Source organism: Patagioenas fasciata, chromosome 5, assembly GCF_037038585.1.
Source record: "Patagioenas fasciata isolate bPatFas1 chromosome 5, bPatFas1.hap1, whole genome shotgun sequence".
Classification (NCBI taxonomy): domain Eukaryota; kingdom Metazoa; phylum Chordata; class Aves; order Columbiformes; family Columbidae; genus Patagioenas; species Patagioenas fasciata.
The window spans coordinates 1,604,951-1,630,581 of NC_092524.1; the positions used below are offsets into that span (position 1 = coordinate 1,604,951).

A 25,631-nucleotide genomic window follows, 5' to 3' on the forward strand; every position below is an offset into this window, starting at 1 on the left:
CTGGGGACACCCCACGGCGCCGGTGTCCCCCCGTATCCCCGGGCTCCCACCTCGCCTTCTCCCGTCCCCTCTCCGTTCGCTCTCCCCCCTCGCAAAGACCAGCAGCAGAACAATAGGCGAAAGTCTGGGGATATTTACTAACTGATAATCTCCCCACGCATTGCAGCCGCCTGTTTTCTCCCGTCTGATAAAGATTTCAGAGCCAACCACTTGCACGGAGCAAAGAGGGGGAGGATGTTGGTTTGGGGTTTGGATTATTACGCTTTTTCCTCTTTTTGAAGCACTTACCGTTCACCTGCTGAGGGGAATAGGCTTCGGATCCCGAGTCGGGGGGAGAATCAGGTAAAGTGCTGCAATGCAATGGGGAAAAAGAAGGGAGAATCATTTTAAACCAGTTCCCAGCACAACCGAGAGGTCCAGTTGGATCAAAGCGCCCTCCAGGTTCCGGCTGGAAATCCCGGGGTGATGGGATCTGTCGTAGCTGTCACTGTCACCCCGCTCCCCATGCGGTTCCCTGGACCTCAGGAGCAGGGACAGCCACTTTGGTGACCTGCTGGTGAGACCTCCAGTGAAAAGACGCCGAGCAGGGATGTTCTGTGTGCTTCCCCGTGGGTAAATGGGGAAAACTCGGCTGGGAGCTGGGCTCTGATGCCCAAAAGCAAAGGCTGGGAAGCCCATGGGACAGATTCTGCCCAGTGACCTGTACGGACCTGAGCACCACCACAGCTGCTGGCGTCACCTCCAACCCCACCGGGATCTGTCCCTGACTGCAAAATACAACCAAACACACAGGGGAGCTCTCAGGTGCCTTCTCTTCATTTCACCTCCATGCAGCTGGGCTCTTCAGCCATTTCCAAATTCATTTCAACCAGTTTTTCTTTCACTTCTGCAGCCCCTCCGCACGCCTCCCGCTGCAGCACGAGCTCGGCCATCGCGCACCTTCAGGCCAGGGGAAACATTTCCAGGTCCCTGGTGCACCGCGGAAGGATTGGTCCATCTCACATCCCAGCTCTTCTCCAGCAACGTCTTGGAGATCAAACACATGGGAAAAATGGAAGCTCTGCTCCCGGCCAGACCGAGACACGGTCACCGCAACCCAAAGCTGCGGCAGGGAGATGTTTGCAGTGAGTTCTGGCCCATGGAGATGTCTGGGAGGGAGATATCTTGTCTGTCTGTCCATAGCTGCTCCATCACTGGTGACACACAGCCGCAGCAGGTTTCTGCAGCCCCGGAACTCAGCAAAACCTGCTCCTTATAGGACAAATGCACCAGAGGAGCCCACAACCCCATAAACCAGTTCTCCATCTAGCTGGAGAGGAATGAGGTGGGGCAACCCCCATCATCCTCCACCTGGAGCACCTTTCCACCATCCCCTCCTACGCCTGGTCTGGAGCATCTACCACCAGCCTTATTTCCAGGCTCCTGGCCATGACTTTGCACTGTATTTCTTCTGAATTCATCAGGATTTGTGCCTCGGCAAGCCAAAGTTTGGCAGAATTCACACAAGGAGGTCCTGCAGATACGCCCAGCACAAGGGGAGGGTTTGCTGGTATCCAACATGTGAGATATTGCTCCTCCAGGAAAATCCTGGTACAACGGGGAAGAATAGTTCTGGGATGCTGGAAAAAAGCTGCCATCAAAGCTGGGGCAGTTCATCTACGTCCAAAGCAAGGTCTCCACCTCCAACAGCAAACGATGATCCTTCCTCATGACCCCTCTCACCCTGGAGAACGTCAGGCCACGATAACACATCACGTCATGGTTTTGGGCACGGTTCCCCCTAAGCTTTCTGGGAACCCAGGAAGGGAGAACTCTCTGGTTTGGGAATAAAATAAGGGCAGATCTTGTTTCAGCTTGTCTCTTGCTGGAAGAGCTTTCCAAGTTCATCCAAAGTCACCTCTATGGCGCTGGTTCAGCGTTTTGGAAGCTCCCACATCTGGGAATCTCCAGGCCATACTTGCTGACAACACTAGAGGGCACAAGGACAAGGGAAAAAAGCCAGACGGGGGCTTGTAGATGTCCAGGGGCCATCCTGGGTCCTCACATCTACCCTCTTCCATGGAGGAAGGGGCCCAGCTCCTCCTGGTACAAACTATTGCTGATGCCTGATGACTTTGCGCACTTTGATGTTCATCTGCCCAGCTTCCGATCATCTTCTTCTCACTCCCCTGTGATGGGGGAACAGCAGCAAGGACCAGACCCTGCTCAGATGCCACCTCTTTCTTCTCTTGAGTGGAGTATCTACAACACCAGCCCAATGGAATTACATCTCTCTGCCCAATTTAATTAAGTGTTTTCCCCTGGAATACCTATGGGAACATCCCGGAGACTGAATTTTGTCTCATTCCAATTCATTCTTTGTCTCTTCCTTCTTAAAAAAAAATTACAATGCTACAATATTCTCCCATAATGCATTTGTAGATGTGCAGCATCCCGGTCACCCAGAGCAGATGGCTCCACCACCACCAGCAGACGTGGGGGGTGTTACTGAGCCTCTTAAACTCCACACAGACAAGATCCAAACCAAACAACCTTTTGGGGAAACTTCGAACCACACCAACCCTCCAGGTGCCACCAGCCTGGAGAAGGACTCATCCCACCATTTGCCCTCATTTTACCACCCCAACCCCACTTACCCGGGTGCGTAGGAGGCCTTGGGCTCTGATTTGATTGCAGGGACCACGTTGTTTAGGCAGTGGCCACCAAGGTAGCCCTTGGGCACCACCATGCCATTGTTGTTGTTGCAGTTGAGGTGAGCACCGTAGGCGGGTCCGCAAGGGTTGGCCAGATGAGGCCCATGCCGGACCGGGAGCTGGTTGCCCGGGGGCGGAAGGTGGAGGGAACCGCTGGGAGAGGGGTTGGTCACATTGGAGATGGAGCTGGCGAGAGGCGCGGTGATGGGGGTCGAGCTGGAGGGCTGGGGGTGCGCGGGGATGTCAGGGAAACAGCTGGGAGAGAGAAGGGGACAACCTCAGCAGAGGGACAACGTCGGCAGAGGGGCAACCTGAGCAGAGGGACAACCTGAGCAGAGGGACAACCTCGGCAGTGGGACAATCTGAGCAGAGGGACAACCCGAGCAGAGGGACAACCTTGGCAGTGGGACAATCTGAGCAGAGGGACAACCTGAGCAGAGGGACAACCCGAGCAGAGGGACAACCCGAGCAGAGGGACAGCGAGACGGTACATTCTGCCCACCCTTCCCAGCCGTGCAGCAACAGGGATGGAGTCACCCAAGTGCTCTGGGACACCCAGAAAATAGAAAACCAGGCAGCATCGTGGTGGCACCAGCAGGAGCGTACAGGTCCCATCTGGGTGGGTGGCATTGATGCAACCCCAAGGGTGTAAAATCCACTGTAAAGCCCAGGAATGCCCAGGACACCAACCCCAAAGCTCGTGAGGACACCAGGACCTGTTTGCCGTGCTCCAGCTGACACACCAGCACAGGGTGTCACTTTGACACGTCAGCCCCAAAGAGCCTGCTCCCACCCTGTGTCCCCCATCACCGGGGCTGCTTTGCCAGCACCGGTGCACACAGGGAGACCTTCCCTTCTCCACGCTCAGGTTGTGCTGGGATTTCATCTTTCAGCGCTGGCTTTACCATTGCTCAAATGACTGAAAAGTCTTTTGCGGTGTCCTCAGAGCGGGGAAAGAGGGGACACGAGAGACCGGGGAAATTCAAAGGCAAGGAGCCAGGAAGAAGAACTGGAAATGAGTAAGAGAGCAAAGAGCAATACGCAGGACTCCAGGAGGGACAGAGGCACAGTGATTTCCAAACAATTCCTCAAACTGCAGGGCTGGAAACTGCTCAGTATCGCTGCACAGAAAACAACAGCGAACGCTGTAAGGGGGGCACTTACATATCTGGCGAGTCCTCCTTGCTGATGTACTCTTCCAGGATGCTGGTGTCGATGTTTGATGGTTCCAGGGCTCCATTAATGTCGTGGCCTGCGAGGGGAGAGGAGGTGGAAGCGTGAGCCGTGAGGAGGACACGAAAGGTCTTTGCTTTGCGGGTCAGAAACACAACCGGACCTCTGCAGAGTCAAAAAACCGATCTGAGAAGATCTGCAGATCCTTCAGTTTAAGGACCAACATCTGTCCATGGGTACGTCCAGGGCAGTGCTGCAGTCACCATCCCTGGAGGGTTGGACAGATGGACATGAGGTTCTCAGGACACGAGGCAGTGCCAGGGGTGGGTTATGGGTGGATTTGATGATCTCGAGAGGCTTTTCCAACCCAAATGATTCAATGATTCTATCCACATCTCAGTGTAAAAGCAGACAGATGGGGCGTGTGGACAAGCCATGGCGGTGACACCGCCTGGGAAGCTGGACGTGCCGGTGGGGTCTGTCTACAGCCATTTTCAGGCCAGGCTCTGGCTGCGGGACACGGGGCTTTCCCAGGACCAGGCTCAGGACACAAGCAAGAAGGGAGAACATGGGGTTAGGCCTGAGCTCTGCAAGACACGGCTCCACACAGCACCAGAGCCAGGTCTTGCCCAACCAACCCCAACAACTTGGCGCTGACGGGTCCGGCAACAGCTTTGCCAGCAGAACCGCAAGAGCTGCCGGCCTCACCGGGGAGGTTTGCAGGTCAGAGAAGGAAAGACGGTTTCCATCCCTTCAGACCCCTGTCTCGGCTTTGCAGAACACACTGGAGTTTCTCTACTGCTGCCATGAACAGCTCTGGATCAGCTCCCGACCCCGCAGGAGGAGACGAGATGGAGAAGCCATGGACGTCCCTCTCCTTTCTCCCGGGCTGCTGCGCCTCCTCCCCTCTCCTGTTCTGGGGAAGCTGGGCTGGGTTTTGTTGACAGAAAGCGCTTTCTTTATCTGTCTCTCTCAAGTGGGAGTCTGCAGCCTTCTGGGGTCGGTGCCAGCCCTCGGTGCCAAAGACACTGCCAAGGAAAGTGGAAGAGAAAACCCAGCTCCCCCCAGCTCCCCCAGCTCAGATAACGAAGCCGGCCCTTCCTGAAAGGGAAAAAAGCACCATGAGGACGTGTCCCTCGTCCAGGAGAAGACCCTGAGCCCACCTCCCCCTGCAGACCACGGCCCAGGGAAAGGTCAAGCGCTGAACCACAAAAAAACCCCAAACGGGGGATTTCAGCCCAGCCCGGGGCCGATTGCGGCTCTCCCCTCTGCAAATCCCTTTCATACCAAGGGAAGCAAATCGTCAGACATAAATCCAGCCAGGAATTCTGCCAAACAGACGGGGGGGGGTGTGTGTGTATGTGTGCACAGGGGGGATCTCTCCCTTAGTAACGCTGGAGAAAGGGGAAAAAACCCGGGTAGCGTTTCCCGTGGGAGATTCCTAACCCTTTGTGCACCACACGGAGCCCGGGGACCTGGGGACAAAGGCAAACCACGCATCGGGGTGAGAAGAGGACAGGGCAGGTAGGACCTGCGAGGTCCCCAGTGGTGCCAGCACCTTGCTTATAGAATCATTTTGGGTGGAAAAGATCATCAAGTCCAACCATTAACCCAAACCTGGCGCTAATCCATGTCCCTGAGAACATCACGTATGTAGGTGCAGAGCCCGGGTCAGCACAGGGGGACCCCTCTGTGACAGCCACATCTCTCCTGAGGCTGCAGTGACGTGGTAGCGACCATGGCATGGTCCAGCTTGGAGTTAGGGTTGACTGGAAGAGCTCCCATGGGTGCTGGTGTCCCTCGCTCGTCCCCCTGCCATAGCCTGCTCCCAACACTTCACCATTGCTCTACAAGAAGCTGCTCCCTGGCCACCATCACCCTCAACATCAGCCAAAACCCTTCTGCCGGGGGGTGAGGACCCCTTGCTCTTGGCCAAAGAGTCCACACAATAATTCACACAACACCTTTGGCAAACACCCACGGCAAAACCCATCAGAAAACTCGTCTTCATCTCAAGTTCCAGGGTTGGGACCCAGGTTCAAAGAAGAAAAGAAGAAAACAAAAAAAAGGCACTTTACCAATTTTGCTGCCTTTCCACAAACTACTGAGCCTGGCCATCAAAGGTCTCAAGATGTCTCTGGGGTCTCAAGATGTTGCATCCCACTGGGTTTCCCTCACACCTCCAATCTCCCGCAGGTTCTCCATGGCAGAATAGGAACCCAGCACCTATCCAGAAACGCCCTCAAACCCAGCGGTGTGCTGTCATTTCCTATCTCTTTGCTCCCTCGTCTCAAAAGGCACCTTCAGGAGCCCTCGGCTGAGACCCGGGGGGTGATAAGCGCCGTGACGCGAGAGCCACATCGGCTGCCGGGGGCTGAGACGCGATAACAGCTGCGTGTGTGCCCGCTAAAAATCAAAACACTTCCCTCCGCTTGGGGACAGAGGCACCCGCAGCAGCTCCAACAACCCGGGGTGTCAGGGCTGCACGAGGAACGTCCCACCGCCTGCAGCTCTTACCAAAAGCCAGCTTAGGTGATTAATTAAAAAGCTAATACTTCTCCATAGAGTCACGAGCTCCTAACGACACTAACAAGGCGCCCTCCCCCTCCAAAGGGGGATTAGGAGGGAGCAGGACGGCACCGAGGAGGGACCCTGGGGAGCTGGATGTTCATGCAGCTCTCAATGAGATGGGTTCCCAGCGGAAGAGAAATGGAGGAGCTTGGGGAAGCTGCTGCTCTTCCACAGCTCCTTCAATTGGTGCTGCTGCAAAATAACCCCGAACTCGCCAGGTCCCCACGTCCCGTCCTCCTCTTGGCCCCCGTGTCACCACCCACACCACATCACCCCTCCACCTGCTCCACGTTCCGAGCCCTCCCTCGCAAAAGGCTCAAGGAGATCCCCCAAAAAGTGAACTTTGCCCGAAGAACGAGACGTTAAACCCTTGGCACCCTCCTCGTGAGCAGAGCTGGGTGAGCGGAGGCCCCCGTACGTGTGAGAATGTCAGGAATCCCAATGTTTGGACTGGTTTTCTCTGCCTTCCCCAAACCTCCCAACACCGTCGACATCCAAACGGAGATGCCTCCCGCGCCGCCGTCTCCTCCCTGCCCAGCTCCACCAGCCTGTCCCTCCTGGGGACACCCTGGGGACACCCTCTCGGCTGGGGAACCTGCTCCCCATCCTGTTTTCGGGTGCTCCGACACATCCCGCTGCCCAGAGATGGGCACGTGGCTCTCAAAGAGTTAACGGCATCCGGCCCCCGAGGGTCGTCATATTTACAGGTCTGAGAGATTAAACCCAGAATTTACCTCGAGTGATAGGCTGATAAGTTTATGGTATTTCTATTTATAACAGTCCCTCCCCCCCCAACTATTCTTGCTCTGTTGCTTGTCTTCTAATCACCCCTAATCCTGCCTGGGTCACCCGGGGGTGGGAGGAAGGGAGCGAGCTGGAGAACTTCATCCCGGGCTCTGCTAACGAGAACCAGATGTGGGAACCTGGAGATGACAATGAGGTCAACCATCTTCAGGGGCTGGGGAACATCAGCGAGGGGTGGGGGGACACCAGTGACCAGGAGGAGGAGTAGAAGCAGCTCTGCCAAGCCCGGAGCATCCCTGTGGCACTGAAGCCACATACCAAGGAGGTGAATCTTTTTTTGGGGGGGGGGTTGCAGACCTGAATTATAAATGAAGCCCCATTAAGACAAAGGAAAAGCCGTAGACCCTGCCAAGCCTGCCTGCCGCACGTCTGGGTCCCAAATCAGGTACAAGCGATGTCTCCATCACGGGCTGCTCCGAAAGTCCGGTTGTTTCTCCAAAAAACCTGCCAGAAGTGCAGCAGATGTCTGGTGCTGTCCCACATTCACTTCAGACAGGACAAAGAGAGCTCCAGCAGCACCACAGTGGCCAAATCTCCATCCCTGCTGCCAGCACAGCAGGGATGGGGACAAGCACCTGCAATCCCAGGGCTTTCACAGAGTCACAGAATCATTTTGGGTGGAAAAGCCCCTCAAGATCAGAGTCCAACAGTTCCCCCACCCCTGTCCCTGCCCCATGTCCTGAGAACCTCATGTCCGTCTGTCCAGCCCTCCAGGGATGGTGACTCCAGCACTGCCCTGGGCAGCCTGTTCCAATGCCCCACAGCCCTTTGGGGAAGAAATTGTTCCCCAGCTCCAACCTAAACGGAGCCCCGGGCAGTGCTGGGAGCACAGCGCAGCCAGGAGAGGGAGCAGCCTGCGGGAAGGTGCCACCAGCCCTTTGCTGTGAAGTCCTTGACCTCCAGAAGGGCCAGGTCCATCACTCTGTTGCCGGCAAACCTTGCCCTGGAGCCCGGTGTGAAGGGCAGGTGCTCACTCACATCCCTGGCAGGCTGGGGAGCCATCAGACGCGGCACAACGGAGAGAAAAGGCTCGTGGATGTGGTGCTGGTGGCTGGAGCATCCTGGAGAGCCCGTAGCTTTTGGGATGGTCCTTCAGCTCATCGCTGCAACCACCTGCCCCAGGATCTTCACTTGGTGCCCTCCCTATACGAACCACATTAGGGCAGGGTGCTTATGGGGAAACTGAGGCACAGAGCACCCCCGTGACAAAACCACAGGTAATAACAAAATATCCCGTGGGTCCACAGAACAGGAGACCCCAGCAGCTCCCGGGTGATGGTCCCACACGTCAGGGTGCGGTGTCCCCTCTCCCAGCAGCTCTCGGGATGCGCCGGAGCGCATTCTCGCGGCCGAGTGCGCGGGGTTGTGCAACCGCGCTGCCGCATCGGCACATTCCCCGGGGCCTGGCGCTGCTCAGCACCCTCTGCCGCGTCCTCCCCTGTTTATCCTCCTGGCCTGGCGGATTGGCTGCCGGCACGAGGAATCCACACCACGGCTCGCTAACCAAACACCGGCTAAGCCCGGGGAGCTGCGGGGGTCAGCGCTCGGCTCCAGACCCGCTTCTCCAAGCAGGAGCTCTCCCAGAAAGCAGATAAATGCCTTCTCATGGGTAAAATTCACCCACCACAGCTCCGGGAATCATGAGAAGGGAGCAGGGACAGCACTGACTTCATCCTGTTCCCACCAGACAAGTCCCTCGTCCCTTGTTCCAGGTCTTGCAGCGGGTTCCCAATTGTGAAAGAAGCTTCCCTAGAAGCCGATCCGCAAGTGACAAACCATCCCTTAACCTCAAAGTGCTAATGGTTATTCTGGAAATAATCTCCCTCCAAAGGCCATAGGACAATTCCTCGCTACTTATGAACAACACTGGGAGCTACAAATGAAAGGTGATGGAGCAGGACACGACAAGACCCCATCCCTGCCCAGACCCCATCTGCCAGCCGGGCAGAGCCAGCTCCTCGCTTAAGGGACAGCGGGACAGTGTCCCCACGGCTCCTGGGCTGCCCAGAGGGTACAAAGGGCTGGAAACCCTAGAGACCCCGCAGCCCCTGCCTCCCCCCAGATACCAGCCCAGCATTCCTCCTTAATTAACGCTCTTTATTACCTGACTGTAACGATAACCAGTCACTCCCGGCAGAAGTGGCTCCTGTAACCCGAGTGGGACGCCAAAGCCAGATCACTCCCCCGTCTCCCCCAAAGTGCTTTCGGGACCACCCCTGAGCTCCGCCGGCTGGTTACTCGCTCCGAAATACCATTGCGTTAGGACACCCTTCTCCTGCACACACCCAAATGTGCACGTTCCCCCTCCCGCCACCAAAGGCAGGACTGTCCCAGCCAACACAGAGGTACAGCCACCACCCCGCCTCCCATCCTGGGGACGTGCCCATGGCAGCCCATGGACAAGGACAGCCGTGCCCCTCCAGAGCAATGGGGCAGCCCCTGCATCCCCTGTCCAGCTCCTGCATCCCCCATTCAGCTCCCGCATCCCTCATTCAGCTCCCGCATCCCCCATTCAGCTCCCGCATCCCCCATTCAGCTCCCGCATCCCCCGTTCAGCTCCCGCATCCCCCGTTCAGCTCCCGCATCCCTGTTCAGCTCCCACATCCCCGTTCATCTCCCGCATCCCCGTTCAGCTCCTGCATCCCTCATTCAGCTCCTGCATCCTTGTTCAGCTCTTGCATCCCCCATTCAGCTCCTGCATCCCCATTCATGCTGGAGCAGAAAACCCAAGACCTAAAGTCACCCCAGAAACACGGTCAAGGCCAAGCTCTGGGAACCCATGGGACAAGTTCCTGGGGAAAACACCAAACCCAGGGCTAAGGAGATGGGGGTTCATGAGAAGTTGGGCATTACCCAGAACATGTGGGTGGGAGGCAGAGAACGGCGTGCATCGGGAACGGAGATACAGGACGGGTGGGATTCAGCCAAGACCCCACATTTACCATAGCGAGTAAAAAGTGTTACAGGATCTCCAGTGGCCAGGAAGACCCTGGAGCAACAACGTGAACAGTGAACCAGTGCCAGAGTAATGAACTGCAGCAGGAGGAAGTACAACCAAACCATCGCCGGAGCCCACAGCCCCGTCCCCAGCAGCATCTCCATGTCACCATGTCCCCTGGAAAGCTCCTGCTGCTCTCACACAGGCTCACAACTCCTGAACTAACATGCACAGAAGAATATGTCTGAGAAAAGCGCCTTTGGATAAGTTAGGATGCATCTGTAAACCATTTAACGTGCCCACAGCAACCCTCGCTCCCATGGCTGGTGCGTGGTGTTGCTCCTCCTGATGTATGAACAAGAAGGGGTTATGAGCCAATGCATACACCCCGTGTAGGTGTATATAGAGAGATAACGCCTTCTCTCCACCTCCCAGGCCCCAAGGAGGACAGGGTGTGTGGTGAGAGCCATCCCGAGAGGAAACCATCCCACGGGCCATGGCAGGACATGGGCACGTCCCTCCGGCACCCCGCAGGACAGGGCGGGTGGATCCACGCAGAAGGGATAACCGAGCCCATCCTCCCTCCCACACCTTCCCAAACCCTCCTCTTGCTTCTCCCTCCTTCCTGCTCCCTCATCCCTTCCCTCCCCAAGACATTATCCCTCCGGACCCTCCTGGATCCCCTTCTCCTTTCGGCTCCTCCACCCGTGTCCTGGCCTCTCCTCCGCCCTTGCCAGCTGTGAACCTTGGCGTGGATGGAGCCATTGTCCTCTGGGCACGGGGGCCGAGGAGGAGGAGGGGAAGGTGTGAGAGGGGACACAGTGGAACGTTTGTGTGTGTCCCCGCAGCCTGTCAATGCCCCGCTTGTCCATTCATGCCCGAAAGATGGCCGGAACAGCAGCACCCACACAAGCGTCGCCATTTGGTGGGGCGCAAGGTTCGCCCCGTTTGTTTGGAGCCCGCAGAGGCCGAAGACGCCGCCGTTATCTCCCATCTCTCTGCTGAGGGTGTTGATGGGCTGGTAGAGGGGACAACAGGACCAGAGAAGGTCACTTCACCAGGTGACAGGGAGGTAGCGCTGCCTCATGCGGCTCTGCCACCCTCACACCTCCATTCCCCACCCTGGGAGGAAAACAGGAACGGGGAGAGAGCTTTCTGTGCCACCTCCAGACCCCTTCTGCTGAGGTTCATACACGCTGGTGGCAGAACAAACCACGTCCCCAGCACAGCGGCCACCCCGCTCCACCTGGCTTTAGTTGAACTGGAGAGCACAAGAGAAGCCACGGGTCAGTGCTTCTGCTCTCTGCAGCCTGCTGGCTTCACCCGGATTGCACAGGAGTGATCTGTTTCTATAGGGTCACACCTATGTGCACGAGCTCACCATTGTGGTGGTTAAAGCCCAGGTCACTCATCCCCAGCTCGCTCCTTGGGCTCCGTCCTGTGTGGCTGGCGCTTTTGTCACTTCTATTTGGGGGACGATGCTGCAGCTCTTTTCCCTCTCAGGATAAACTCTCTTCAGTGCGAATTATCGCCAGAGCGCATCAACGATATAAGGAAAAATACTAATATTTATTACCAGCTATGTACTGGCATTGAGCAGAGGCTATGATCCCGCGGCCTCGCTGTGCTCGGCGGAGACCAGGACACGCAATAAACCCTTGGAGAGGCTGATGGCAGAGCAATGTCACTCATGTCACAGAAAGCCCAGGGACACTGACTTCGCTGCAGGGCCACCGGGCTCCTGGAACAGCTCTTGGGAAACCTGGAGATCCAGGAAGCCGCTTTCAGCCCATTTTGATGGTGTACGCACCACAAACACGGGGAACCGGGGACTTGGAGCTGCGCTGCTTCTCCGGAAACCCCCCCGGCACGAAACAATCCCTAGGCAGGAGGATTAATAATCAAACAGCAAGAGAATACAAGCCCACAGGCAGCCAAGCATCGCCTGGAACACCACGTCCAGATCGGGCGCCTCGTTCCTCCCTTTAACCGGGAGGCAACAAGGTCTCTGCTGTCCGCTCTGGCCAAGCTCCAGAGCGGGGCGAGCGAGGGCAGAGCGATTTATCGCGATGGGACGCGTGCCCGGGATCGGGGAAGGGCCAGCGCTGCTTTTGTGCAACCAGCACCGATGTTTCCCAAGCAGAGCGCAGCCCGGCGGGCTCTACCTTCTTCTCACACGTGCGACCACAGGGCGCTTGTTTTCCAGCGCTACGCTTGGTCCAGAACGGACTCCTGCAAATATAATGAGGGGAACCATCACCGGGTCTCCTCCACCATCGTCTGCCTCTGCTGCACGTGCGGGACAAACCTCCCGAGACCCCGCGTCGCCTCCCGGATCTGAGAGCAGAACATCACCAAGCGCAGTTGGCCGGCCGGGCACACCGGTACACCACACACCATTCCTCTCCGATTTCATCCATTTCAAGACAATGCCAAGCATTATATTCCCCAAACCACGCAGACCACAGGATTTTACTCAGGGAAAGCCAGCAAACCCAGAGTTCCTCTCTGCAGAGGACGCTTCCTTCGCTCAGATGCAATTCTGAGCTAGGCTTCAGCTGATTAATTGATCTCCCAAGGGAGGGGCCAGAATAATTCCCAGCCTTCAGTTCCTCATCTAAGTTTGCATGACCTATCTCCACACCCTTATCTGGCCGGTAAAGAGCCCTCTGCTCCAAGAAACCTGCTTTTAACAAGGTGTTTTTGGGCTAGCTCAGTCACCTTCTGCACTCTTTGCCTTCTCCTCAGTTAAGCTAAACTAAGCTTCTCTCGCCACCTACAATAAACAGCAAGTAAAGACGCAATTAAAACAATTATTAAAAAAAACCCTTAGGGATGACTACCATGCTGGCTATTTCCTATAGGCTTTCATACTGAAATTGAGGTTTGCTTCTTTTTAAAAAGAAATGTGTTGTTTGCATTTTCGCACTAACTGTGAGAGCGGCACATAGTGCCTGCACCACGGCGTTAGCAAACAGCCGGCAGACAACACAAATCGGATCCCCAATGTGCTGCTTGGATCCCATCCACCCCGCTGGGTGTTCTGGGTCTCACTTCAAAGCAGCGCCATGTCCGGAGCGGCACGAACCCTGGGGAAGGCGCCCGGCTCGAGGACAACGCGTGGGGAGGAGAGGAGGAGGAGGTCACCGGGGCTCGGGGAGGAGGAAGGCACCGACCGCACACGTTCCCGCTGGTGGAACGGCTCCTCGGGCTCTCGACACGCAGAACAGAGTCATCTCCGCGTATTAGACAAGCAGAGGCAAATCCTGGGACTAAAATAAGGGTGAGATGTGCCCAGCGTGAGATAAACCCCACGGCGTCACCGCTTGAGCTGCGAGCACAGGAGCACAAGGGATGGATGACGATGGGTGAGATCTTCACACAATCCCAGAGCGTGAGGGGTTGAAGGGACCTGGGAAGCTCATCCAGTGCAACCCCCCGGAGCAGGAACACCCAGCTGAGGTTCCACAGGAAGGGGTCCAGGCGGGTTTGAATGTCTGCAGAGAAGGAGACTCCACAACCTCCCTGGGCAGCCTGGGCCAGGCTCTGACACCCTCACTGGGAACAAGTTTCTTCTCATCTTTCAGTGGAACCTCCTGTGTTCCAGTTTGAACCCATTGCCCCTTGTCCTACCAATGGTTGTCACTGAGAAGAGCCTGGCTCCATCCTCCTGACACTCACCCTTTAGATATCTGTAAACAAATAAGATTTTTAAACAAAAAGATCTCAATATCTTCTCACCAAGGGCTGAGCGCAGAAGAGACATGAGGAAGGTCAGGGACCTGCCAACTAAAGGCAGAGCCTTCTCCTGGTACCTGGCAGACCTCTGGGAGCCATAACATGTCCTGAGTTGGAAGGGACCCACAAGGACCACCGAGTCCAACTCCTGTCCCTGCACGGGACAACCCCAAAACTCACACAATGTGTCTGAGGGTGTTGTCCAAACACTCCTTGAACGCTGTCAGGCTCCTCCCTGGGGAGCCTGTTCCAGTGTCCAGCACCCTCTGGGTGAAGAACCTTCTGACGTCCAACCTGAGCCTCCCCGGCACATCCTCCCGAGATCACACGCTGCTGCTGCTGCTGTTTGAAGGCACCTGCTGGGCAAAGCCGTGTGTGGGTCCCGAGCGAACGCATCTGTCCCGCTGCCAGCCTGGACCGCGACAAAGAGCCGAGTTACGAGTGAGGAGGCGAGGAAATTACACAAATTGGATGAGTCATTAGATCAACAGATTAAAAGACCTCTTAGAGCCTTCTGTCCGGGCCAGCACAAGGTCATTCATCCCCAGCTCGCTCCTTGGGCTCTGTCTTGTGTGGCTGGGGCTTTTGTTGCTTCTATTTGGGGGATGACGCTGCAGCCCCACACTCCTCCAAGCCCGACCTAAATGCTCCCTTTCTTATCTCTGCTCACCGCCAGTGTCCCTGGTGATAAAACAGCACCAGGATTTCCCAGCTGGGCCATTCAGCATCTTCTAACCACAGCCAGCTCCTCCAGCCCCGATCACCATCAGCCTGACATTACCTGTCCCCTGTGACTGTCCCCAAGCTGTCACTTTCCATCGCCTCCCCAGCATCTGTCTCGCTTCCCTTTGAATCTCTATGTTTGGAATTCTTTTCCTTCAGATGCACCTTCTTTTGCTTTCCCCAAACACAAGGGCCACGGCTCCAGGTGGGCTGAACCCCAGCACTTCAGAAATGGAGCAGAAAATCTGATCTTCCTGTAAAAAAATCCACTTTTTCATCTTTTTCACTCAACGCTCGTGGTACCAGCAGCATCTTTAGATTGATAAACGCACGTGTTATTGAGGGGTCTCTGTAACAACACACACTGAGCTCTGCTGGGCCGGACGTCAATCCAAATATCAGCCTTGAATTTCTCCCCTGGATTTTACTAAATGCCGAACAACACTGTGATTAGAAACTGCACCTGCATGGAACCGAGAGGGAAAACCTGAGGGAGACCAAACACAACAGAGCTGAAATCCAGCTGTTCGTGTCGAGACAGCAAAGAGCAGAGGGGTTTCCAGCAGAGACCTGGCCAAAGTCATTCAGCATCTCCTATTGCTGTTCTCCACTGGCAAAGTTTGAAAAGGGGACATGGATTGGTGGGATGGCAAATAAAGGAATAAAACCACATTCATTCTTACAGAGCATCTTGAATTGCTTGGTAAGTGACCACAATCGCTCTGCTGCCCCGTGACAGAGAAACAGGGCATGGAAATATCGGAGAGACTTTGGAAAAGGTTGAAATAACACTGGTGGGGATGCATAAGAAGCTTTACAGAAGTCCCAACACAACCCAAGGCAGCAGACAGCATCTCCACAGCTACCAGAAGCTCAGGGAGGAAAAATCAAAGTTTCTGTGCACAGAAAACCACTCACTGTTCAACTGCCCTACAACTTCTCTGCATCGTTATGGACAAAGGTTTCAGAGGTAGCTCAGCGACTGGAGTTGACCTCTTGGGCTGTTATCCATAGGGTTGGAGTTGATCTCCTGGGTCATTCTCCATAGGGTTGGAGTTCACCTCCTGGGTCATTCTCCATAGGGTTGGAGTTGATCTCCTGGGTCATTCTCCATAGGGTTGGAGTTGACCTCTTGGGTTATTCTCCATAGGGTTGGAGTTGATCTCCTGGGTCATTCTCCATAGGGTTGGAGTGGATCTCCTGGGTCCTTCTCCACAGGGTTGGAGTTGATCTCCTGGGTCCTTCTCCACAGGGTTGGAGTTGACTTCTTGGATTATTCTCCATAGGGTTGGAGTTCACCTCCTGGGTCATTCTCCATAGGGTTGGAGTTGACCTCCTGGGTCATTCTCCATAGGGTTAGAGGTGACCTCCTGGGTTACTCTCCATAGGGTTGGAGGTGACCTCCTGGGTCACTCTCAGAAAAGAGCACACAGAGCTGAAGATCTGCTAGAAGAACTAGATGATCTTTTAAGGTACCTTCCAACCCAAACCATTCTATGATCCTATTAAGAAGCTGCCACGCACAACACAAAACTTTCTTTTTGAGAGACCTGTATTGAGACCAGCAAGTGAGACCCATGTGCTGATCAACCTGTACGCTGTGCTCTCATAGGAAATTCAGAAACAAAGGTTCTGTCAGTCTGCACTCACTCTCTTTGACTTCTCCAGTCCCCCTGAGAAGTTCTCAGCCCATGCAGGTTCTGGGGCTGAGCTGAGGACAAAGACTGACCGGTTCTCTCCCAGTTCAACAGGACACATTCTCTCCTTTAAAAGCCCCAAACCTGGAGGTTTTTGCTTGGTTGAGTTTTTGTTGGTTGGGTTTTTTTATACAAATGAAACACAAAACCACACGAAGCTCCACAGTTCTCCCGGCAAAGCTGGAACGTTAACCTCAACCTCATCAAGAAATTCTCTGTGGCAGTAAAATAAAACATCAAACCTGTTATTCCTCCACGCTTTCTGCATTGCTCAGAGCTGTTATATGGTCGGGCGAGAAGATCCAATAGTTCCTTCTAACCTGAAGCTCTCAGTTAAGCGCCTTTATTTTAAGAAAGGATATTTTCAAAGCAGGGAAAACCAGGTCTCCTGTTGCCAGTCCCAAGAGGTTCGGAGCTCAGTCCTGCAGTGAGGACAAACGTCTTAACAACATGAGACCTCCCAACTGCTCATGGACACAAAGCCTCTGGATTTACCGAGCGCTATAATGTTTGCAAAACAGCAAAAAAAACCCCAGTTAATACATCTCTCTTGCACTGACAAAACCCTAAACCAACAAAACCCACCTTGACCCATTTAAACAACAGGTTGGTCAAAGCAGCAACATGTACACAAGACTTGGCGTCTAGCTCTGCAAAACCAGAGAACTCCACAAGTGTCCTTAAGGCTGGAACTACCCCAAGGAGCACCCTGGACCCCCACAACTCCTCAGCCTCCTAAAGCTTCTCCCCCTTTCACTTGCTAACATGGACCGTTCACCAGGTGATCAACCCGCATCTTAAAACACAAACCAAGGACCATCAGACCAACTTTCTCCATCCTATTCCCACCATCTCGTTCTCAAAGCTCCCTCTCAGTGGGGTTTGGTTTCCAAAACTGCAGAGGAAAGGGTTTAAACAACAAAAAACAAACAGTAAATCCCACTACTTGTCTCCTTCGGAGAGCCAACAGAGAGCGTTCAGCCTACACGTCATGTTCTCCTGACAAGGAATTGCTTCAAACTTCTCTCTCTGGGCTGCAAAACCCATCCCCAGGCTGCAAGGTCCCCATGTTGCTGTTCCTTGTGTCCCTTCAGCCCTCCAACGCCAATGAGATGAGTGTTGAAAGATCAATTACCACTACACGTTCTGCTACGCTGTGTGTGACAACCCTTCACCATCCACCTCTCCGTTCCAACCCCCCTTTCCAAGGACCGAACTAAAACAGGACAGAAATTCTCCTACACCCCTCCCCAGAACTTCTCATTGACCCAAGACTTTCATTTGGACGGGACCTCATCAGGAAACAAAACCAAAACCAAGTTTCTGTTCTAACAAGGAGCAGAATGTTGATTATAAAGGGTGTTTCACTAAGATGGACCCGATTTCCAAGCAGTGTAAATTGACGCTGGGTCCGTCGTTGTGAAACACCGTGTTTTATCAGCAAGCAGCCAACTATGAAATGGCTCAATAGCCCTTAGCGCGCTCTGTTTTTAAGCTTTTGCTTTACTTAAGCAGGTGTTTCATTTCCAATAAAGCCAAAGCGCACTTTTTAGTGCTTTATTGAATCAATGTCTATAACCATTACTTGTCACAACAGAAGAGATAAGCCAAGATCAAACTGGCTGATAAGTTGTTGGGTTCCCTGTTTATGTCGATTTCCCGCAGTCAGCTGCCATCAGCACACGGGATTAAAAGTCATAAATTAGAGTTGGTGATTAATAAGTATTGTCGGACATAAACTAAGGGAATCTTCATATTCCAGATGAAATTGAGTGTATTCTTTATATTACATCCACTTCTCAAGGGTGCAGCTCAGCACAGCCTATGGTCCTTGCCACCAAAGCAGAGAGAAAACTCACGGGAATTGGGGCTCCAGCTCTTTCGGACCCCCCACCTGTGCCTTCCGCAAGCCCTGCCCCATGCCCACGCCTTCCCCCCCTATTATTGTCTTCTCTTTGGGTAAGAAAAGCAGGTTTGTCACTCCAAGTATCCCAAGTATGCCTGCAATGTTGGGGTGACGGCAATAGACCCCATTAAAGAAACCACAAAACCAACGTAATTTGGTTCCAGCAAAAGTTGCTTTCATTCCTGTTTTTAGAAGTCAGAGATCCCCGCAAAGCCAGACTGCGGCTGGTGGCATCGCTCACTCACTTCTGGTCCCATCCCGCTCCGCTCCTGTCCGTTCGGTCCCGTTCACACCACACGCTGCTCCACATTCACAGCCCCGCTCAGCTGCTTTTTTCCTATTGATGCGGTTTGCAATGACTTAGGGCATCGCTCAATACATCTCCTTCGATACGGCGTAAACTAGCGATGGAGCAGCTGAAGGAAGGAAGATCGGATAGAGCAAAAGGGATGCGGGAGAGAGGGGGAAGAAAGAAAACGTAGGATGAGCCCCGAGAGGCTCAGAAAACTCGAAGCACTGCAGAGACTGATGCCAGCTCTCCTGCCACAGCAACTGCGATGTGAAAGAGAAACATCCAGCAAAACCCGCAGGCATTTGCTCTCCTTCCACAAGGAATCGGTGTCTCGGTTGTGTGGCCAGGGCTGGCCGCTCTCCCCAACCTCCCTCTCGCCATTTTGAGTAACCGCATCCGAACAGACAAAGTTCAGCGAGATAAGCGGTGGAACCCTGAGGATCACGTTACATTTTCCTTTGGGAAGGAAGCGTTTCATCCAAACGTGCCTCCAATGCGCTTCCGTGTGTGTGCTGGAAGATGGTGGGGAGCACAAGGCTGACCGGAGTGTCCATCTCCACCGCCTCACACAGATGGTGTCCCCTGTCCCTGCTGTGTGGGGCAAATGGTGCCAGCGGGAGAACGTCTGGAGGATGAGGAGGGGTGTGGGAGTCACACAACCATGGGATGGTTGGGGCTGAAGGGCCCTCCGGAGATCCCCAGCCCCACCGGCTCACACAGGGTCACAGAGCAGATCACACCGGGTCACAGAGCAGATCACACAGGGTCACAGAGCAGATCACACAGGATCCCAGGGGGTTTGAATGTCTCAGAGAAGGAGACTCCACACCCGCTCTGGGCAGCCTGGGCCAGGCTCTGGCACCTCCCAGCAAACAAGTTTCTGCTCATGTTCACATGGAGCCTCCTGTGTTTCAGTCTGTGCCCATTGCCCCTCACCCTGGCGTTGGGCACCACTGAACAGTCTGCTCCATCCTCTGACACCCACCCTGAGATATTGATCCCATTGATCAGATCCCTCTCAGCTTCTCTTCTCCAGCTCAACAGCCCCAGCTCTCTCAGCCTTTCCTCAATGAGAAAGATGATCCAGACCCCTCAGCATCCTTGTTTCCCTCTGCTGGACCCCCTATAAGGGCACCTATCCATGAATCCAAAGGTGGAAGCCACCAGAGAGCCAAGTGTGGTGTCCAAAACCTCCACTTGTCAGAGCACCCCATGTCCCAACAGAGCAGTGTCCTCCCTTGTCCTGCTGATCTGACACGGTCTCATCCCTCCCTGTCCATCCCTAGATCTGGTACATGCCTGGGAAGCACCGAGCAGGCCCTGGTGGGGGTTCTATGTCCTAAAGGATGTCACCCCATGAGCTGGTGCACAGGAGGGGCATTGGCCAAACACCAGGTTGGGCCCAGAAGCCACCAGCCTGTTCCTGTTTGTGTCCCCAGCCCCGGCTGCTCCCCCGTCCCCTGGCACCGCACACGTTAGTTAATCATTCCTCACGCACATTTAGCTCACCGGGGTTCTTATCAGAGAGTGCAAAGTCCAAGCCCAACCAGCAGCACTACTAGAAAGAGGTGAAGGGGGTTGTTCTGCAAAGTTCCACCGGAGCAGCGCCAGGGAAATCCCGAGGGACATGGGACATCGAGCCCTGGCCCAGGACCCTGTCTGGGCAGCAGAGGAAGGACAGACTCCTCCAGGACTGCTGGGGCTGGACACACAGCCTGGCACCACTCCCACCTTCGGATCACCCAGGAGGAATCCATAAGGTTCCTGACTAGAAGAGGCCACATACCGCAGGGTTCCATCCCTCCTCCTTCTTCAAAAGGTCTCCTCTGGTTTTACTTCTCACTAAGTGACCATAGGTAGAGAAGGAGATGAAAGCAGAGAGGAGACCATTGAGCTATGATAGGAGAAAGCAACTTCGCCCATGGTCCCTGCTCATGGCAGGGGCTGGACTTGATGACCTTTGAAGGTCCCTTCCAACCCAAACTACTCTCTGGTTCTACGATGCCCTACACACCACTTGGGCGGGCGGCACTTCTCGAGGCCAACCATGCCCAGGAACCATGTCATTCCAAGGTCATTGTCCAGCTGGGGTGACTCTGACCCCAGCCCTAGTGAAGCCTCCAGCACACAAGGGTGAGGGAACAGAGGGAAGCCCTGCCTATCCAGCACCCCAAAAGGCTCTTTCTGGACCAGAATTTCCTCCCCACGTCCCCGCGGGTTCTTGCGCAAGCCAGGAGCAGCTCGGGTCAGCCGGATATCTGAGTCACCGCCGTGCCCGTTTCCATCCCCCCATCACACCTCCAGAAACAACACCCTCCGAATCCGCCCCGACGGCCACGTCTCCCCGCTCCCTCCTGCGGGGCCGTGTCCAGGAGTTCACGACGGACCACGAATTTCGGAGGGACCCAGGAGTGCCCCACGGGACTCAGGACTCTGGGAGTGACCCAGAAGTGCCCCAATAGACCCAGGAGTACCCCAAGGGACCCAGGAGTTCAGGAAGTACCCAGGAGTACCCCAAGGACCCATGAGGTCCGGTAGGTTCCCAGGAGTTCGAAATGGAGCCATGAAATTGGGAGGGACCCAGGAGTGCTCCACGGTACCCAGTACTCTTGGAGGGACCCAAGAGTGCCCCAAGGTATCCTGGAGTTTGGGGGGGGACCGAGGAGATGGGGATAGACCCAGGAGTGACCCAAGGGACCCAGGAGTTCCTGAGAGACCCACAGTTGCCCACGGGACCCAGGGACAACGACCTGTGGAAGATACATTAACCAGAGCACCAGCAAAATACCTCTCGGCGGAGCCCCGGCGGGGGCGTGCGCACCTCGCTCCTTCTGAATCACAACCCGGCCCTTATCAGACGTCTGAAGGGATCCACCCTCCTACTAACAGCTCTCTGGCTCTGCTCCATCTTCTGGATGTCTCCTGGCCTTTGCTCATGCAGGAAAGAAAAGGAGTTTTGGGGAAAACTGGGGAAAAAGGGCAGATCGTTCTGCACAAGCCTGGGCCTGAGGAGCAGATCATAGAACAGAATCACAGAATCATTTTGGGTGGAAAAGCCCCTCAAGATCATCGAGTCCAATCGTTCCCCCACCCCCAGCACTGCCCCATGTCCTGAGAACCTCATGTCCGTCTGTCCAGCCCTCCAGGGATGGTGACTCCAGCACTGCCCTGGGCAGCCTGTTCCAATGCCCCACAGCCCTTTGGGGAAGAAATTGTTCCCCAAATCCAACCTCAACCTCTCCTGGCGCAACTTGAGGCCGTTTCCTCTCGTCCTATCCCTTGCTACTTGGTAGAACAGACCAACCCCTCCATGCTCCAACCTCCTTGCAGGTAGCTGTAGGTGGGGACAAGCGCTTTGGCTGAAGACTCCGGGAACCTCCTGCTGCTGGTGCTGCTGGGACGGAGGTGGCAGCTTCCCCTGCGCCAAGGAACGTCCCCTTGGCCTCGGCCAAGCGCTGCTGAGCTCAAGGGAAGGTTTTTCTCTCTTCCCTCCTCTGGTTCAGCCCCAGGATGGAGCTGGGCTCACCAGCATCCTCACATCACCCACTCTCCTGACACCACGCGCTGACCAAGACAAACTGGGTGGGCAGGAGAAGCTGGAGCCAGAGGGCAGAGAGAGGAGAACCGGCAACGATCCCGCTGGAAAGGCAGACGGAGGGGAAAGCAAAGCCGAGCCGTGCGAGGACCGGGGGGTCGGCGCCGTTACCTGCCCGGATCCAGCGCATCCCGAGCATGGTGGCCGCGGTGTCACGCTGCCGCCGCCTCCCCGCTGTCCCCTCCCGTCATCGTGCTGCCCGGCTCGGCTCGCCCGGCTCCCCGGGCTGCTGGTTTTGCTGTCCCCTCGGCAAAGAGTGGGAGGCGCGGGGAGGAGGCCGGGAGGCTGCCGCGACCCGCCGGGATTTGGGGCTGCGAGGGGATTACCGGGAGGGACGGTCATGTGTTAGTGCTGTACCAGGTTCCCCAGGACCACTCTGTCACGGGCCAGCAAAGCGCTCCCACGCAAAGCCTCTTACGTCCCCCAGCGCGCCAGCCAGGCCCCGCAGAGACTGTCACCCACAAAGCCACCGCGGCCAACATCACATTGTTCTTTTTGCCCGTGATTGTCCCAGCCTTTCCCCTCCGCCCTTACTCTTCCCGCATCAAACAGAAATCAGTGCTCCCTCCAGCACGGTGCCGATCCGAGGTGCATTTGGGGGATGCGGAGACTGAGGGCCAGACGGTCACTGGACGGGCAGAGGGGAACGGCCAGCGGGAAGCCCAGCTCCCAAAAATCAGAATAATTTCAGTTGGAAAAGACCCTCAGGATCATCAAGTCCGACCACAACCTAGTCTAACTCTAGCACTAAGCCGTGTCCCTAAGAAAAAGCCATTTTTTTCCAATAACTCAAAGATGCCGCGATCCGCTGCATCGCTATGGCAAACCCAGGTGCCTAAAAACACCCGTGGGGCCGGTTGTCCTGCTTTGCGTGTGTGTTTCTGCCTCCAGAGCAGCCCCTTGTTTCGCTGGGACTCTTTTCCACAATCTCCAGGAACTGACCCTGTGCTCATGGTCCAGGGAACCCCCATGAGCTGTAACTCAAAGCGGGGGTCACCCACCCGGCCAGAGCCCCCAGCTCAGGGACGCTTCACCCACCGTGAGCTGGAAGACGAACCATCGCTCCTCCTCCCTTAAGCTCACGGCGTCACCGGTTTACATCACACCTTTCCCACTTGTTCCCATCCATCCCCAAACCCACGGGGCGCAGAGACGCGACCCTTATGGCACAGAGCACTGGACAAGGCGCGAATCTGCGAGTCCTGGGCTCAGCTCTCTGCATTTCATGTTTCTCCATCCAGGAAAAAGGGTGAAAACAGCCCAGACCTCCTCTTGCAGGGCTGCGAAGCGGCGCTTCCTACTCACACACGTAAAGTGCTCCGCAAGACACAATAAAAATCACCAAGCAAGTAATGAATACCACTAACACATGTATACACATGTATACACACGCTCCTCCGGGCAAAAATACCCGCTAATACGAACACACCGGCTGCCTTGCTGATAAAACACCCGGTGCTCGTCGCTCACCCCTGGCTCGGAGGCTCCTGCGACCCCCCCGGCAGCACGGACAGACACACGGACGCTGAAAAGTTACATCTATGAACCCCACGGGACTCGCGCGTCCCCACTGAAATCCGGCCCTTTCTGTCTGACCAGCTCCTGCTTTTCCCAGCTACATCTCAACCCCAAACCCTCCAAACTTCCAGTGCTGGGAATTCTTTCTCCATTTCTCGCCCACTCCCCCGCCCCCCGGCCCCGCTCTGCACATCTTTCCCCATATACATTCTTTAACAAGCTCTTATCTCATAAATTAGGCGAGAGAGAGCGGGATCCCGAATAGCTGAGCTCTGGCGTCACCGCTTCCCTCGCGCCAGGGCAGGCAGGGAGGACGGGAAGGTTTGGAGCAGGATGCCAGCCAAGGGTCAGCCGCTTTCAACTCCCTGCTTTGCCTTTGATACAAAATACAAATGCTTTGGGTAAACACTCCCAACACTATGGAAAGACCAGGCTGAGCTCCTGCGCCTCCGCTGCCAGAACCCCCAGCGTCCCACGCTGGGCAGGATGGTGCTGAGCGTCACAAAACGCATCTACCAGCTGTGCCAGCAGAAACCAGGGCAGTGATGGTGTCCCTAACCCAGGACACGGCCACCTTGAGGACACAGCGCCACAATCGCGCTCACAGCATCTTCATCCCAGGAAGGCGTGAGTTATGTCACAGAATCATCACAGTTTGGGTTGAAGGGACATTGAAAGGTCCCCCAGTGCCACCCCTGCCATGAGCAGGGACATCTTCAGCAGCTCAGGGTGCTCAGAGCCCCGTCCAGCCTGGCCTGGGATGTCTCCAGGGATGGTTCATCCACCACCTCTCTGTGCAATTTATTCCAGCGTTTCACCACCCTCAATCTAAAAAGTTTCTTCCTCATGTCCAGCCTGAATCTCCCTCCTTTAGTCTTTCCCCAGCCCCTTCCCAAACATCAAAGCAAAGCTTTGCTTAAATGACTTTTCACATCATTCTTCTGCTCCTCCGTCCCCGTGTGTCTCGGATCTCGCTCTTAAGAGCAGCCGGCTGCATTCCAGAGAAATAAGGAGATCCTGCCCGTGCAAATGTGGAGAGCCCTCTTTAGGGATATAAAAGCCTGCTTATGCGGAGAAACAGGGAACTGGACCTGAGATTTTGGGAGCGCTCGCTCCCCAGCGCAAGCCCTGCTCTGCGGACGGGACCTGCCGCGCTGTCACTGCCGCCAGCCGAGCGCCAGCACTCGGAACCAGCACGGCCCCCCGCTCTTTCACAGCACAGCCCCCTCCCCAAAGCTCTGCGAGAAGAGCCCAGTTAATCCCGGCCTTACACTTTGAAACAGGGAGTGTTACAGCGGGATTGCACGGCGGGGCCGCTTAGGGCAGGCGGGCATCCCCAAGAAAGCGAAGGAAAGGGGATTCCCAAATCGTTTTGGGGCTTGCAAGAAGAAAACACCCTTAAGTGCGAAATCTCCGCTTGGCCAGAAGATGGTCTGTGAGACGAGAAAATATTTCGCCATAAGAGAAAAATAAGGTTTAAAGATGAGTTCCCCCTCAGCAAGGAACCAGCAGACACCTTGAAAGAAGTGATGGGGCAGCGAGGAATCAGCTCTACTAATGAATTTATTCCTGTAAAGTAATAATCTCTAGCAGATCTATTGTTCACCACTAGATTACACATCCAGAAACCATTAATTCTTCAGGACAGCGAGATTCCAGGGAAGATCCCAGGCTGTGCTGCAAAGCCGGTGATTTAAGGCACCGACCTTTGGTTCTGAACAGCAGAGGGACAGTTTGGCCACCTACCCCTGCCGGGCAGCACCATTAACACATGAACTAAAGAACGAACCCAGTTTCTTCCCTCGCTGCATAAACCGAACTGAACCGCGATCCTTCGTGGTCAAACTTCCTCGTCTTTCTTTCCCTCTCACCCTCAAACGCTGCGTTGAAACAGATGCTCTATAATAGCACCGAAGGGATGCAGCTGCCCTAATGACGCCAACAGCCATGCTGGGGCTCCACGGAAAAAGCGAAGCTCGGAGA

The 25,631-nt window shown here is 55.3% G+C and overlaps 1 protein-coding gene across 4 annotated transcripts in view; it reads right to left on the reverse strand.

Annotated features, from left to right (window-relative positions):
• MYRF (myelin regulatory factor) overlaps positions 1-25,631 on the reverse strand; it is a 53,595-nt gene that overhangs the window by 25,613 nt on the left and 2,351 nt on the right. For 2 of the 4 annotated variants that reach the window (XM_065838901.2, XM_071808714.1), the window contains exons 2-4: positions 3,858-3,945; positions 2,637-2,948; positions 289-350 (exon numbers count right to left, since the gene is read on the reverse strand). In XM_065838901.2, coding sequence (XP_065694973.1) covers positions 289-350; positions 2,637-2,948; positions 3,858-3,945 — 462 coding nt within the window. Of the gene's footprint in view, positions 1-288; positions 351-2,636; positions 2,949-3,857; positions 3,946-5,944; positions 6,000-22,241; positions 22,329-25,631 lie in introns of those variants that run through there. The other 2 variants (XM_071808716.1, XM_071808715.1) reach the window with 2 other exon arrangements.